The sequence below is a fragment of the Pseudophryne corroboree genome, chromosome 9 (assembly GCF_028390025.1).
Source record: "Pseudophryne corroboree isolate aPseCor3 chromosome 9, aPseCor3.hap2, whole genome shotgun sequence".
Lineage (NCBI taxonomy): Eukaryota > Metazoa > Chordata > Amphibia > Anura > Myobatrachidae > Pseudophryne > Pseudophryne corroboree.
In genome coordinates, this window is record NC_086452.1 from 50,622,693 (window position 1) to 50,639,192 (window position 16,500).

A 16,500-nucleotide genomic window follows, 5' to 3' on the forward strand; every position below is an offset into this window, starting at 1 on the left:
CTGTGTCGGCACACGGCAGGCAGTCCGTCCGACCAGAATTGTATTATTTATTATTATATACCTACCACCTAACCGTGGTTTTTTTTTCATTCTTTATACCGTCATAGTGTCATCCTAATTGTTACGAGTATACTACTATCTCTTTATCAACCAGTGTACAGTGCGGTAGTTCACGGCTGTGGCTACCTCTGTGTCGGCACACGGCAGGCAGTCCGTCCGACCAGAATTGTATTATTTATTATTATATACCTACCACCTAACCGTGGTTTTTTTTTCATTCTTTATACCGTCATAGTGTCATCCTAATTGTTACGAGTATACTACTATCTCTTTATCAACCAGTGTACAGTGCGGTAGTTCACGGCTGTGGCTACCTCTGTGTCGGCAGTCGGCAGGCAGTCCGTCCATCCATAATTGTATTATTATTATAATATATACCACCTAACCGTGGTTTTTTTTTCATTCTTTATACCGTCATAGTGTCATACTAGTTGTTACGAGTATACTACTATCTCTTTATCAACCAGTGTACAGTGCGGTAGTTCACGGCTGTGGCTACCTCTGTGTCGGCAGTCGGCAGGCAGTCCGTCCATCCATAATTGTATTATAATATATACCACCTAACCGTGGTTTTTTTTTCATTCTTTATACCGTCATAGTCAGTCATACTAGTTGTTACGAGTATACTACTATCTCTTTATCAACCAGTGTACAGTGCGGTAGTTCACGGCTGTGGCTACCTCTGTGTCGGAACTCGGCAGGCAGTCCGTCCATCCATAATTGTATTATAATATATACCACCTAACCGTGGTTTTTTTTTCGTTCTTTATACCGTCGTCATACTAGTTGTTACGAGTATACTACTATCTCTTTATCAACCAGTGTACAGTGCGGTAGTTCACGGCTGTGGCTACCTCTGTGTCGGCACTCGGCAGGCAGTCCGTCCAACCATAATTGTATTATATACCACCTAACCGTGGTTTTTTTTTCATTCTTTATACCGTCGTCATACTAGTTGTTACGAGTATACTACTATCTCTTTATCAACCAGTGTACAGTGCGGTAGTTCACGGCTGTGGCTACCTCTGTGTCGGCACTCGGCAGGCAGTCCGTCCAACCATAATTGTATTATATACCACCTAACCGTGGTTTTTTTTTCATTCTTTATACCGTCGTCATACTAGTTGTTACGAGTATACTACTATCTCTTTATCAACCAGTGTACAGTGCGGTAGTTCACGGCTGTGGCTACCTCTGTGTCGGCACTCGGCAGCCCGTCCATAATTGTATATACCAGTGACCTAACCGTGGTTTTTTTTTCTTTCTTTATACATACATACTAGTTACGAGTATACTATCTCTTTATCAACCAGTCTATATATTAGCAGCAGACACAGTACAGTGCGGTAGTTCACGGCTGTGGCTACCTCTGTGTCGGCACTCGGCAGCCCGTCCATAATTGTATATACCACCTAACCGTGGTTTTTTTTTTCTTTCTTTATACATACATACTGCAGTGCCACTCCTAGATGGGCCCGGTGTTTGTGTCGGCCACTAGGGTCGCTAATCTTACTCACACAGTCAGCTACCTCATTGCGCCTCTTTTTTTCTTTGCGTCATGTGCTGTTTGGGGAGGGTTTTTTGGAAGGGCCATCCTGCGTGACACTGCAGTGCCACTCCTAGATGGGCCCGGTGTTTGTGTCGGCCACTAGGGTCGCTAATCTTACTCACACAGCTACCTCATTGCGCCTCTTTTTTTCTTTGCGTCATGTGCTGTTTGGGGAGGGTTTTTTGGAAGGGACATCCTGCGTGACACTGCAGTGCCACTCCTAGATGGGCCCGGTGTTTGTGTCGGCCACTAGGGTCGCTTATCTTACTCACACAGCGACCTCGGTGCAAATTTTAGGACTAAAAATAATATTGTGAGGTGTGAGGTATTCAGAATAGACTGAAAATGAGTGTAAATTATGGTTTTTGAGGTTAATAATACTTTGGGATCAAAATGACCCCCAAATTCTATGATTTAAGCTGTTTTTTAGTGTTTTTGGAAAAAAACACCCGAATCCAAAACACACCCGAATCCGACAAAAAAAATTTGGTGAGGTTTTGCCAAAACGCGTTCGAACCCAAAACACGGCCGCGGAACCGAACCCAAAACCAAAACACAAAACCCGAAAAATTTCAGGCGCTCATCTCTAGTGTCTCGTAGATCAAGCTGTGTGAGGGAGGATATTAATGTGAGGGTGGCTTCAGTTGGGGATGCTTCCTTCTTATTCTTAGGGGGATTAGATTTATCTAAGAAGGGATCAATCACAGTATTAAAGTCACCGCCTAAAATGATGTGGCCCTGCGCTACTTTATTGAGACGCAAAAAGAGTGTGCGGAAAAACGTGATTGGTCATGATTAGGGGCGTATACTGACACAAGTGTTAGAGTTTCAGTGCGGAGCGTACCAATCACTATGAGATATCGGCCGTCAGGATCAGCTATGGTTGTAGTGTGTACAAATGGGATGTTACGATGGATCAGTATAGCTACCCCCCTTTTCTTACAGTCAGCAGAGGCAAAAAAGGTTTGGGTAAATTGCTTACCCTGAAGCTGAGAGTGTGTACCAGTGAAATGGGTCTCCTGAAGGAAAACTATATCAGCCTTCTCTTTGCGACAGGCAGATAACATCACCGTACGTTTCTTGGGAGAATTAAGCCCATTAACATTTATAGAAAACAATTTAAGTGCCATGTGATACTAAAGAGCGGAGGAGGATCAGTGGAAACCCATACCGGGGAGGAAAAGAAAGAAGAGAAGAAGAACAGCAAGAAACAAGAAGCGGAGATGTAGGAGAAGAGAAAGTAACAGAGAACCCATACGGGAAAAAACCCTGAAATATAGGGTCCCAATCAAGGACCGCTACACAAATGTTAAACATTATACTTCTTAGTAACAAATAAAGGGAGCACGGGGGTAGCGGGAACAGCAAACCAATGCAGGAGAAGCAGGTCCCTCTGGACCGCAATAGTCGAGTCAGCCGGAGCCAAAGATATAGTCATGTAACCCAGAATACAGAAAAACGTACTGTGTCATAAAAAAACAAACAAACAAACAAGGGGGGGGATGGGAGGGGAACAAGGGATAATAAGGTGAGCAAGATAAGCCCAGCGCAATAATACAAAGCTAGGCGTAACATTTAACAAACATTAAAGCCAAGTAAGCAATATCAGAACAAACATTTAAAGTCTGGTAAGCGATATCAAAAAAATAATAACATTCGCATTAAAGAAAATAGGATGGAGGCCAGAGTCCCCACCTGTCAACAAAGAACATAGTGTAAGGAGATATATCCCTAAAACAGTGAGGACTATCTGATTAGAGCTAAGAGTGTCCGCTAAGATCAAGGGGGGTCATTAGTGCCAGTGCGATGACGAGTTACCCTCACCCATTCAGGCGGTGGAATCTGGGGGTGTTTCGGCCCAGAGGAAGAGGCATTACCACCATCAGGTGACGATACAGGAAGAAGATCAAGTTTAGCCAACAGCTCCTGACCTTGAGTCAAAGTTTTAACGGAGTGAGTGGAGTTGTTCACTGTAACCTGTAACATAAAAGGAAATCCCCATCTGTAGCGTATTTGATGCTGACGTAGTATCCTAGTAACAGGCTAGAGGTCTCGTCGCTTTTGAATAGTAGAGGGGGCCAGATCCTGAAAAACCTGCAGTTGCATATCTCGGAAATCGATCGCTGGGGAGTCTCGAACTGACATTAGGATCCGTTCTTTTGAACGATAGTAATGTAGACGAACAATCACATCTCTGGGTGGTTGAGTCGGAGCTGGCCATGCCCGAAGCGCTCTGTGAGCTCTATTGCAAAGACAGTCACCATCTGAGAGATCAGGCAATACGTGCTGAAAGAAATCTTTCAAGAAGGATGGTAGAGCGGAGCTAAGAATTGATTCCGCCACGTTACGTATACGCAGGTTATTGCGACGGGAGCGATTCTCCTGATCTTCTTGACGTTCTTTGAGATCTTCCACCTCATCATGGAGTCTAGAGAGTCAAGACGTTGCTGAGAACGGCAGAGGTCATCCGTCTTAGATTCAAGAGCGTCCGTACGATTACCGAGGGCTGTGAGATCAGACTTGAAGTCGGCAATGGCTGTGGAGAGTTCTTGTTTAAAGGCGGATTGAACCCCCTCAAGTAAACCGGTCATAACTGCTTGGATCTGCGGGTCAATACCCGTCTCTGAAGAACAGGGGGAGGAAGGAGAGTCCGTAAGCAACGCAGGAGTCGGAGGGCCCTTAGACTTTGATCCAAAAACATTTGTGGGGGCCTGTGTATTTTCTTATTTTTTTTGCGCCATGATAGAGGACTAATAGGGTAGGCAGGGAATCACAAACGTAAAAGGAGACACAGACGCTGCTTGTGAAATATATGTTAAGTAGAAAATGGAAAGCTATAAAGGGAGCTATTACGGTCCAGGTAGGACTAATTGCGCTGCTAGGCCAGCATTCCGGGTAGCAGATAAAGGGCAGGTAGTGCCCTAAGGTGGCATTTGCATAATATCAAAACGGAACAGGCGGCTTCGGTGTTGCCCCTGGGCCTGACTTCTGGTAGCGTGAGAAAGAAGAAAAACTAAGGCTCCACCCCCGCACCTGCAGCACAGCTAGTTGTTAGTGGGTAGCACCGGGAGCCAGCAGCTGCAGCACAACCCCATGGTTGAGCTCCCCTTAGGGCGACTGGAGAGCAATAGAATATATGTGATGCCTGGAGCTGCAGTGCAATCAATATAATGAACTTCCAGAGCCTGTCTCCCCCCAGAGCAGCTATCAAGCAGCGCAAGGGTCCAGGAGCTGGTAACAGCTGAGCGGCTCCTGCACTTCTCTCCCCACCCGGCAGGTAGAGCAGGGACCAGGCAACGCTATCACAGCCGCTGGCGTGCGGCGCCGAGGCGAATCCCCCCCCCCCCTGCCGGCACCAGCGGTGATCTCTTCTCTGGGCTGCGACTTCCCGTGTGATGCCGCGGGGTCCCGCTGCTCCGTCCTCCCGCACAGAGGCGGCCGCCACCCGTACAGATACCTTGGGCTTCTGGACAGGATCCACGGGGCCGCGGTCAGCTCTGGTCCGCAGCGCTTCTTCACAGCTGGGAGAGACTCACCGACGGCTTCTGAGGCAACAGTGCTTCCAGTAACAGGGAGAGGGGGGGGGGCGGCACACTCAAGGTCCCGGCTCGGCACCGGTGAACAGGCCGCAACCCGCAGGAGCCAGTAAACCGGCTCCCCGATTCCGCGGCCAAAGTCCACCAACACCAGAGGCACCCAGCTCGTACAGGTACAGCCGCAGCAAAAAAAGGGGAATTTGGATGCCCGACCTCAGGAGCACTCTGAGGAAGCGTCCTACCTGTTCAGCCACCAGGCCATTCCCCTCCCACTACTTTTTCTTTCTGCATGTTTTCTCTGTTTTGTGCATCATCACTGTGCCTTTTTCCTTTCTTCTATATTGTTACATAGACTTCACTGATATTCTAATCTATCATTATAAATGCTTTCTGATTTTGGCTATTTTATTTATATTTTATTTATTGTATTAGATGAAATATATAGATTTATACATTTCTGCTTTTTATCTTTGCATTGAACTGTGATATTATTTTCTCATGAACAAACTTTGCTTTGATTTCTAGCCGTGTTTATGACAAATACTTTTTCCGCTACACTGAATTTTTAGTTTTTCAGTTGATTTTACGTTAAATGTTTTTTTATCATTCTGTATTCAGCCATGTGTAACGGAGACTGCCTGAGATCTGGCATTGGCTAATTGTGTACAGCTATAGGGCAGAATTCAATTACTGGCGAGGATTATCTTGCCGCTAATTGTCGGCTCTGGTCGTATTCAATTAGCGGGGTTTACCCTGCTCACGAGTCCCTGCAGTCCCGCATGCAAGTCCCCGTGGATGGACTGAACCTCATAGCTCCAGTCCCTGCAACAACCCACAAAATCGGGTCTCGCACGGAAAAAAACACTGATTCTGCTGTTTATGTGGAATCAGTGGATTTCCGCACATTACTCCTGATTTTTCAGCATGGGTAAAAGGCTATTTGATTGAATAGCCTTTCCCCGCACCATGGGGATTAATGTTGGCAATTAGCTGCGGGCCTAATTGAATACCCCCCATAGAGTATCCTGCAGGGAAAGTTACTGACAAGAGAAGTGCTAATGCCATTAACCCCTTGAGTTCCACACGTATCATGCATAGTATTTATTACCATTTATTTATATAGCGCATATACTGTACTGTATATTACCCAGCGCTTTACAGAGAATATTTAGTCATTCCCCTCATTAGACCAGTAGATACTAATGTAATAATGTATTTTGTGCATTGCAGGGGCCGTTCTAGATGTCACACTGGTGTCAGCTACCTCTGGGCACAGCAAGGTGAATTTATCGTTATTATGTGTCACCGGAGAGCGGGAGATGAAGAGCTCGGACCTGCGCATTGAGCGAGATAACACCATTGTACGCATCCCTCTGGGAACATCCTTTCAGACCAAAGCACTAAAGACTGGGCTGCAGGCCAGCGGATTCTCACCCAACGAGCTGGTTGGTGTCTTCTATTGCATCGCGAAGGGGCCCTCAGAGCAAACCAAGATACTCTATACCTACAACAGCCCGTCCGGTAAGTGCTGAACTCTCACCAGTTACTCATACAGGGGCTGATTCTGACGTGGACTTTTCAGGCTACGCATGCGTCCAAGTCACACTGCTTATGCTTCCCGAAGGAACTGCAGACGAAATTGCATGCAGATTTATACAACTTTGGTGGGTGTACCTGCGTGGTACTGCAACTGGAGGGGGGTGTGGCTAGCTAGGTGCGGACATGTTGCAGTCAACATGCGGTCCGATGGTGCGCCTGATCTTTGTATGCACAGCAGCGGTTTAGCCTTGGTTGATGCTAGATTCAAGTGGCCTAAGGGACCTTTTACGTCAGGGGGAGGAGGCACGACACAAGGGGGAGGAGCTAAGCCAGCGGGATAGGTTCTCTACTATCCACGCCACCAACTATTCCCTTTAGTAATCAGGTGGCGAGCGAAGCAGAGCGAGCCCGCGAGGGTACTTTTTTGGGCACCCTGATCTGCCGTAGCTCCTCCCCCTGGTGACGTGTCTCCTCCCCTAGTGACGTCAGAAGGTCCCTTCTCCCACTCCGATTTAGAACCAACCGTTTAGCCTTGCCGCTGGTGGGCGTGTCAGTAGGAAGACCATCGTCTGCAGCATTTGCATAAAAATGCAGTAGCAACTGTGTAAAAAAGACAAAGTCACGTCTGCAACTGCGCCCACCTCTAATTCACGCCCAATGTGCTTGGAAGGAGAATGGTTTATGGTCTCATACTGTATATGAACCTAGGAAAACATTATCTGTCTGTCTTTTTTTTTTTTTAAAAATAGTTTATTGGACATCTGCATAACATTTACATACATTGTCGCAAGGTATATCTGAACATGTTAGGACATCGTATAACATATTACATATTTGAAACAATTCAACCGTGATAGGGTAAATCAAGCATAACCTTCAGGCATCCCGTTAGTGACCATTTAAAAGGGCGGGTGTCCCTGTTCCAAAATTTCCAGGTTATACCACGTAGTGTGAGCTATGGCCTGTCGCAGAGGGGTTTTAACCTGGTCATCTAGCATCTGAATGTAGGGGAGCCATATGCCAAAGAATTTAGCTATTTTATTCTCTTTATCTAGAAACATTTCTAGCCACTCCATATGGAATAGGTATGACAGTCTTGGCAAAAATAAAGCTATGGATAATGAGTCAGTGGCTATCCATTGTGATAATATGGTTTTCTTGCCTGCCGCCGCTATTTTGGTCAGTAACTGGCGCTGTCCTATCGTCATCTTGTGAACAGAATGCGTCGGGTGTATATCCCACATGACCCACTCCGGGGAAATATCCAATGTGAGGTGTAATCTGTCTTTTATAAAGGTGTGTATTAAGGCCCTCATTCCGAGTTGATCGGTCGCAAGGCGAATTTAGCAGAGTTACACACGCTAAGCCGCCGCCTACTGGGAGTGAATCTTAGCTTCTTAAAATTGCGACCGATGTATTCGCAATATTGCGATTACTAACTGCTTAGCAGTTTCAGAGTAGCTCCAGACTTACTCTGCCTGTGCGATCAGTTCAGTGCTTGTCGTTCCTGGTTGACGTCACAAACACACCCAGCGTTCGCCCAGGCACTCCCACCGTTTCCCCGGCCACTCCTGCGTTTTTTCCGGAAACGGTAGCGTTTTCAGCCACACGCCCCTGAAACGCCGTGTTTCCGCCCAGTAACACCTATTTCCTGTCAATCACATTACGATCGCCGGAGCGAAGAAAAAGCCGTGAGTAAAAATACTTTCTTCATAGTAAAGTTACTTGGCGCAGTCGCAGTGCGAACTTTGCGCATGCGTACTAAGCGGATTTTCACTGCGATGCGATGAAAAAGAACGAGCGAACAACTCGGAATGAGGGCCTAAGCACCAGAATTTGCTCACTTCATGGCAACTCCACATGCAATGGTAAATGTCTGCGTCCATCACACCGCATTTAAAGCATTAAGAGTCAGACGCTGTCCCCATTTGAAGCCTTAACTTAGGTGTGATGTAGGATCGATGTAAGATTTGATAATTCATCTCAGCATACGAAGCTGATATAAGAGTCTTATTGATCCTATTAAAGGCCTTAAGCATGATGGAGGTGTCAAGAGATGGGAAATCTGATAACCATTTTACCATCCCTGTCTGTGTGGACTCCCAGTCAATAGACTTTTTAATGTATGTATAGAGCAATGCAGTGGAGGGGTGAATCCTTGGCGTCGACTGCAAAGTAATATCTAAGGAATTATTCCAATCCTCTGCAGTCATAGTGGTTATAAATTTGTTTGCATAACTCCGTATCTGGAAATATATGAATAACGGTATCTTAAATTGTGGGAAACTATCGCAAAGGTGAGGGTATGTGATGACCTGTCGAGTATCTCTACAAATCATCTGGTATAGCAACCTAATACCGCCTCCTGCCAGGGCTGTCAATGTTGTGTGCGCTGTAGTCCCCTGAAAGTCAGGGTTATGAGTCAGGGGTAGGAAAGTCGTGTTATAGCTGGATACACCCATCCTTGAGCGTGTCTGCCTCCAAGCCGCGCAAGTCGATGCCAGTAGTATATTGTCTTTAACCTGGGGTGGAAAGGTTGATGGACGCATGTGTAGCAAACTGACAACAGAGAGCTCAGGGCAGAAAGCCTGCTCCAGGCCGGAGTTAGCAAAGGTCTCCGTCTCATGTATCCAATCGATAGCGTATCGATAGTTCGCGGCTAGCGTGTAACTTTTGATGCAAGGTAGTTTGACACCTCCTAATTTTTGTGATTGACTTAGTTTAAACAGGGAGATCCTAGGCTTTTTGTGTGCCCAAATGAATTCACTGCAGGCCTTATTTAAGATCTTTATGTATGTCTCTGATATTAATAAAGGCAGCATTTGGATGGGGTATAGCAGTCTTGGGAAAGAAATCATTTTAATTAAGTGACAACGTCCTAAGTAGGACAGGGGCAAGTGTTTCCATGCTTGAAAATCATTCAACATGCGAGTTATTATTCGTGGGAAATTATATCTATAAAGGTCTGACGGGTGGACAGGGATCTGAAGGCCTAAGTAAACAATTGAGTTGCTCGCCCATCGGAAAGGGAACTGTGAATCCCATCCGTGAGTGGCCTTTGGATGTAGCGCCAATGCTTCCGTCTTAGATTTATTAATTTTAAACCCTGAGATCGACTCGAAGGTCGCTAGTAAACACAATAGGTTAGGGAATGCGTGTTGAGGGTTTGAAAAATACAATAATAGATCATCTGCGTAAGCCGTGACCTTAAGGCTGTGACTGCCAATTCCAATCCCTTGCCAGTCAGAGTTTAGATAACAATGTCTAATAAGTGGGTCCAATGCTAGGTCGAAGAGGAGTGGTGACAAGGGGCATCCCTGTCTCGTACCTCTATGTAGTGTAAATGTGTCTGTGTTCAGTCCGTTCACTGTGATGAACGCAGAGGGCGTGTCGTATATAGTACGGAAGAATTTTACAAAATCAGCTCCAAATCTCTGCCAGTGGAGCACCCTCAACAGATGAGACCACGACACGCGATCAAACGCCTTATCTGCGTCGCAGCTCACTATCAAGGATTTTCCACCTGGCAGTCCGGCCGATATGGTCAAAGCAGCTACCAACTGTCTGATATTATGTACTGACGTCCTCCCTTTCACAAAGCCAGTCTGTGCTGGATGTAGTAGTGTGGGCAGTACCTCTTGTAGCCTGTGTGCTATGAGTGTCGTTAAGATCTTGAAATCTTGGTTCAGGAGTGAGATCGGGCGATATGAATGAACTAAAGTAGGGTCTTTTCCTGGTTTTGGCAGTACTATCATGCGTGCATGGTTGAAGGCGCGCGGGGCGGCTCCGCCTGCCAGAATGAAATTAAATAGGGCTAATAGGTGGGGAGTGATATGGGGCAGCAGCAGTTTGTAGTATTCTGCACTCAGACCATCTGGGCCTGGGGATTTTCCATTAGCTAACTGTTTAATTACTGTTATCAATTCTAGTTCAGTGACGGGAGACATGAGGGAGTTTCTATTTTCCGCCGTCAGTGTGGGGGCCTCTGCCGATCGCAGGAAGTTCATGCCGCTAATAGGGTCGTCTGGTGGTGCCGTATACAGTTCCTTGTAGTAAGATAAAAAGGAGTCAGCGATAATCGTCGGGTCAGAGGATAACTGGGTATTTGACTGGAGAGCGAGAATGCGTGAGGTGGGTTGTTGACTACGAACTACATTTGCCAGAAGTTTGCCAGCTTTGTTCCCCCACTTGAAGTATTTATGTTTTTGGAAATCTAAAGCGTATTGAGCTCTCTCTGTGCATAGAGTGTCATAAAGTTGTTTGGTCTCAATATAGATTCTGCGATTATCTTCCGTCGGGGAGGTTAACAGTGTCGCATAGGAGTTTGTCAGTGTCAGGCCTAGATCACGAAACCTTTGATTGAGGCGTTTACGCTTACCCGCTATGTACGCAATGATGAAACCCCGCACCACCGGTTTGGAGGCAGACCAGAAAAGACCAATGTCATCCACGTGTTGTGCGTTGTCTTTGGCATAATTAAGAAAGTGAGTTTCCAAGTACGACTTGAAATCGGGGGAAGTATAGAGGTGTGAGGGAAATCTCCAATTAAAGGAGGTCTGTTTAGGAGATTTTAGGTCTAGTGTGAACCATGTAGGTGCGTGGTCCGATATGGCAATATTTTCTATTTTTGAATCCCGTAACCTAGGGAGCAGTCCTATTGGTAGCAGACAGTAATCTATTCTAGTGGACGTGGCATGTGGGTGAGAATAAAAGGTGTATTCTCGGTCAACTGGGTGTTGGTGTCGCCATGGATCTATTAAATGGAGTGAGGTCAGCCAGAGTTGCAGTGATGCTGGAATGGAATAATTGCGTCCACCCGGAGCGCCTGACCTATCCAGGGCCGGCTGCAGTGTGGAATTAAAATCACCGCCAATGATCAGATGGCCCTCCGCCCACTCCTGGAGTCGGACATAAACGTCAGTAAAGAAAACATTGTGATCTGAGTTCGGTGCATATATAGATACTAATGTGTATAGCTCCCCCTCTAATTGTACCTTTAGGAATAGGAACCTGCCGTCTACATCTTCTAAGGTATCTAGTATGTTATAACTCAGAGATTTATGGAATATAATCACTACCCCTCGCTTCTTGGAGGTATATGATGCCGAACTAAATCCCTGGATCCAGCTGTCTCTAAGTACGTTGGGGTCCCCTGATTTCCAATGAGTTTCCTGCAGCATCGCCACATCCGGCCGCAGGCGTTTAAGGTGCTGCAGTATTTTCCTTCGCTTAATCAGAGTGTTAAGACCTTCTACATTCCATGTAAGAAATTTTAGACTCTTCTTAAGCTCTAGTGAAGTTGTCATATTAATTATATATCTAACCGATGCCCGTCCTGACGGACGCATATGGCATTTTTGAAATAAATTGTGGAGTCCCCCATGTCCCAGCGAGCATGGTGACTCGACCTATAGCAAAGGTAACAAATCCTTGTCCTAACATCGACACTAAAAATAAATGCAAACATTGTGTTACAGTATGTCCATTTTCCATCTTTTTTTGAACCCATAACAGTAGTCTGAATGACTCACTATAAACTAGTAGTGTAACTCCGATCAGAATAGGGGGTGGGTGGTGGGTTAGGGGGAGGGGCGGGAAAAAAAAAGGTAAGGGGAGGAAAAGGGGGAGGGGGGAATGAGTAGACGGGAAGGCCCAACATTTTGCAAATTCAAGGGCAAATATTACTGTAATAAACCAAACAAATTGTACAGTAATGATCGGCCATACGTTACCAATCACGACCTCCATAAGGGAGACAATACAGATGTTAGCTCCGTGGTGAAGTTCGTGATCAGTCTCGTCCCTTGGAGGCCTGTGAGGAGCGGCTCCGCATAGATTCTGCGAAAGTCTTTGCCTCTGAGGGTGATTCAAACAGGTACGTCTTGCCGTTGTGTTGAGCTCGGAGCTTGGCCGGATAGAGCAAGGCAAATCTTATGCCCTCCTCGAACAAGATCTTGCAGAAAGGGGAGAATTCTCTCCTTTTCATGGCTACACCGTAGGAGAAGTCTTGGAATAGAAGCAGTTTGTCTCCGTGGTAGAAATGTTCCTGAGCTTTACGGTATGCATCCATCACCTTGACTTTGTCTGTGTAGTTGAGGAATTTGAATATGACCGGCCTAGGTCTCCGCCGGTCTGTCTGGAGGTCCGGACCTATACGATGTGCTCTTTCAATTGCCATCGATTCCCCCTCTTTCAGGCAGCCCAACTCCGCCGGCAACCAGGAAGAGACCAGGGCCATCAGCTCTTTCGGTCTAACTAATTCTGGTAAGCCGATCATACGAAGATTATTTCGACGATTGCGATTTTCTAAATCTTCTAGCTTCTCTTGTATTGCGGAGATGGTAGACGCTTGGGAATCAATTTCAGATCGGGCGGTGGTCATGTCATCTTCCAGGTTTGAAACCCTTTGTTCAACTTCATGAAGTCGTGTGCTGTGTTCCTTTAACTGCGTCATGGTGGATTCAATGGCGTCCTTCAGCCCGGCAAGTTTTTTGTCTAGCAGTGGCGACAATATGTCTGAGATTTCCTGCGCTCTGGCCACCGCGTCCACAGTGTATCTAGCGGAATCTGGTATGCCATCTAGGACATTAGCCGAAGGCGACGGGGGTGGCGAGTTAGCTGAAGCTGAGGCTGATGCCCTGGTGTCCTTAGTTTTTGCCGGCACTGAGCCGCGGCCCCCCCTCTGTGTCTTGGCCACGTATTTATCCATAGAAGCGCGGTATTGGCTCTTTTCAATGAGACAATAAGTATAGTGAGATATCCTGCCCTGCAGGGAGTATTTGTGAGCGTGTGCTTGCTGCGTTCAGTGTAGTGGATCAACACGGTTCTGCCTGTATAGGTTCTGAGTCCAGCAGCCCTGGGGATCGTGTAACGTATTACTAGATTCCAAATGTGCAGGGAATTCCAAATGTGCAGGATTAGTTTAGTGGATATATATTTCGTCACCCTCGCGACCGATGCTCATAGGCGCCACGGGTCACATTTTATGTGGGCTTACGTGTGGTATTTGGGGATGTCTGATTAAAGTGGCTGCGTCACTCCGAGGAGGTGCCACTGTCCAGAGCCAGAGAGGTGTTTGATTCTCCCCTATGCGAGGGTGACCTCCGTTCACGGGGGTTTAGTGCGGTACACGTGTGTTCAACGCACTGTCCGTGGGGGCAGCTGGGGGAGGGAGAGGGGGGGGGAGAGTCCGGCACAGCACACTCACCCCGCCGCAGGTCGGGCTCTCTCTCCCGGCGGGCACACGCGGACGTCTTCACCGCCAGCGGCAGCGGCACAGGGCTTGTGCGCCGAGAAGATCCTCTCTCTGCAGTCGCCTCAGGCGGGGATTCGTGATGGGACGGGAGCCGTGGGATGCCCGGCCACCTCCAAGATGGCAGCAGTGGGCAGCGCGCACCACAACTGGTGCTCGAATTCCGGGGAGATCAGGCGGTGGGGAGCCGGGTGGATGATTCCCTCTTGCCCACCAGTATCTCCGCTGGCCCCTGATGTTGACTTGGGGCGCAGGTCCCGGTATCAAGACCCTCAAATCTTGCTCGAGGTGTCCGGGATCGGAGAGCTCTTTTAAAACGCGGCCTGCTGCGGGTCCGCCCACCGGAAGTCCATCTGTCTGTCTTTTATTGCCTTCTCTCCCATCTATGGTTCTCACCTGGTGGTAGAGGCCATTTCAGTCACCACAGTGTTCTGCTGCGCACATTTCCACCTCATACAGTAGTTCAACATCGCTACTTTTCCTGCGCACCTCTGTGGGTTGCTGCCTGTGATCATCATCGCTAAATGAGTCACCCCCCAAAGGTATCCGGTCTTTAGATCGACCACACTCAGGTCGACAGTCATTAGGTCGACCAGTATTGGTCGTCATGCATTAGGTCGGCATGGTCTTTAGGTCGACATGGCAAAGGTCGACACATGAAAAGGTCGACAAGTTTTCTAAAGAACAAACAAACTTTTTTTTTACTTTTTCTTACTTTACGATCCACGTGGACTACGATTTGGAAAAGCAAGGGCCACAGTGCACTAATTGGGGTTCCCGGTCACTTTACGAAGAAAACGACACATAAAAAAAAAAAAAAGAAAAACTCACGTCGACCGTTTTCCACATCGACCTTTTCAGTGTCGTCCTCATGACCATGTCTATCTATTTCAGGTGTCGACCTACTCACTGTCGACCAATAGTGGTCAACCTAATGACTGTTGACCTAGTATGGGTCGACCCAATGAACCCCCTCCCCCAAAAAGCTCATCATTCTTATGGGGTATTCTGGAGCAAATGGGGCTGAAGAGGTGTAAAATAGTTTTTTTCATTGTTGTTCATGTTCGAAAATCAGTGTGGATGTCAATTCAAGGGAAGATAAATAGATGTTTAATGCAGTTCTGTCATGTTGTGTAAATGTGGCTGCTTTTATTAGATCTCAGCATTGGTGAACAGACCTCAGCTACTAGGTTACCATAAGATGTCCACAGTAGAGGGCTTCCCAAAAACCAATACATTCCTGCAGCTCATACTGTAGGTATATAACTACACATATAGTACTGTACCTGTAATAATTATACTTCCGTAATTATGGATGTGTATATATACAAGAATTAGGTTGAATACTTAGCATTGCATTACTAAACCCATATCTGACATACGGTAACTATACATATGGGATCCGTATGAGATCCAGCGCACAAGATCCTGACATTCAAAATACCAACACCGGGAACCCACTGATTAAAAAGCCAGTATGGGTGAGTAAGAGGTGTTGTCCCCTCTCCCCACCCCACTAAACCTACCCCTACCTACCCGCAGCCTAATGCCTAAACTTAACCTCCCCACCCCCCTCCCCGTTGCCTAACCCTAACCCTCTGAGGGGGGTACTTAACTCTAACCTAACCTCCCCGCAGCCTAACCCTAACCCACCGGGAGGCAGCATAACCCCTCGGAACGCAGCCTAAAGGGCCCTACGCACATGCCGATTTGTGTTAAAGATATGAACGATCATAAATGAACGAGAACTCATTCATATCTTTCAGTGTGGAGGCTCCAGCGATGAACGATGCGCGGCCCCGCGCTCGTTCATCGCTGGTCCCCCGTCGGCTGTGCATGCAGGCCAATATGGACGATCTCGTCTATATTTGCCTGCACTTCAATGGAGCCGCGTGATGGGGGGAGTGAAGAAACTTCACTCCCCCCGTCACTGCCCCCCCTTCCCACCGCCGGGTCGCCCGTCGGCCGTATCCGCCGTCGGGCAGCTCGGCGGCGGATCGGCCAATGTGTAGGGCCTATTAGCCTATTCTCCCTCCATCTCCCCATCCCCCGCAGCTTACCTCTCCAGCACCGCAGTGTCTCTTCGTTCAGCATCCCAGCTGTTAGGATTCCAGTGCCGGAATGGTGCACCAATCTTGGATGCCGGTGTCGGAATTCAGAATAGTGTTGGGATTCTGACTGCCGGGATCCTGACTGTTTCCCATACATACTTTTGTGCAGTTGTCTGTGTAAGGAGAGAACACAGCGCTAGACAGATCAGGTCCTAGGCATGGGTAAACTAAGCAAATGTCTAGGGCATTTGATATGCTTTGGGGCATAAGCAGCTTCTGCTGATTAAAATGATATGCGGCATTCCTATGTTCTGTGTGTGACTGCGGCTCTACCTGCATAGGTAATGCTACATTACAGTGTATTCCTGGAAATCACTGTAATGTAGCATTTCATATGCAGATACAGCCACAGTCGCACACAGAATATAGGCATGCTGCATATCATTTTAATCAGCAGAAGCTGCTTGTGCATCCCTGCCACATAGTAATGCAAATAAGATGCATTTACATAAA

The 16,500-nt window shown here is 47.2% G+C and overlaps 1 protein-coding gene across 2 annotated transcripts in view; it reads left to right on the forward strand.

Annotated features, from left to right (window-relative positions):
* The window catches only part of TIE1 (tyrosine kinase with immunoglobulin like and EGF like domains 1), an 85,963-nt gene that overhangs the window by 27,299 nt on the left and 42,164 nt on the right, over window positions 1-16,500 (forward strand). For both annotated transcript variants that reach the window (XM_063939310.1, XM_063939311.1), the window contains exon 2: window positions 6,376-6,666. In XM_063939310.1, the coding sequence (XP_063795380.1) occupies window positions 6,376-6,666 (291 nt within the window). The remainder of the gene's footprint in view (window positions 1-6,375; window positions 6,667-16,500) is intronic.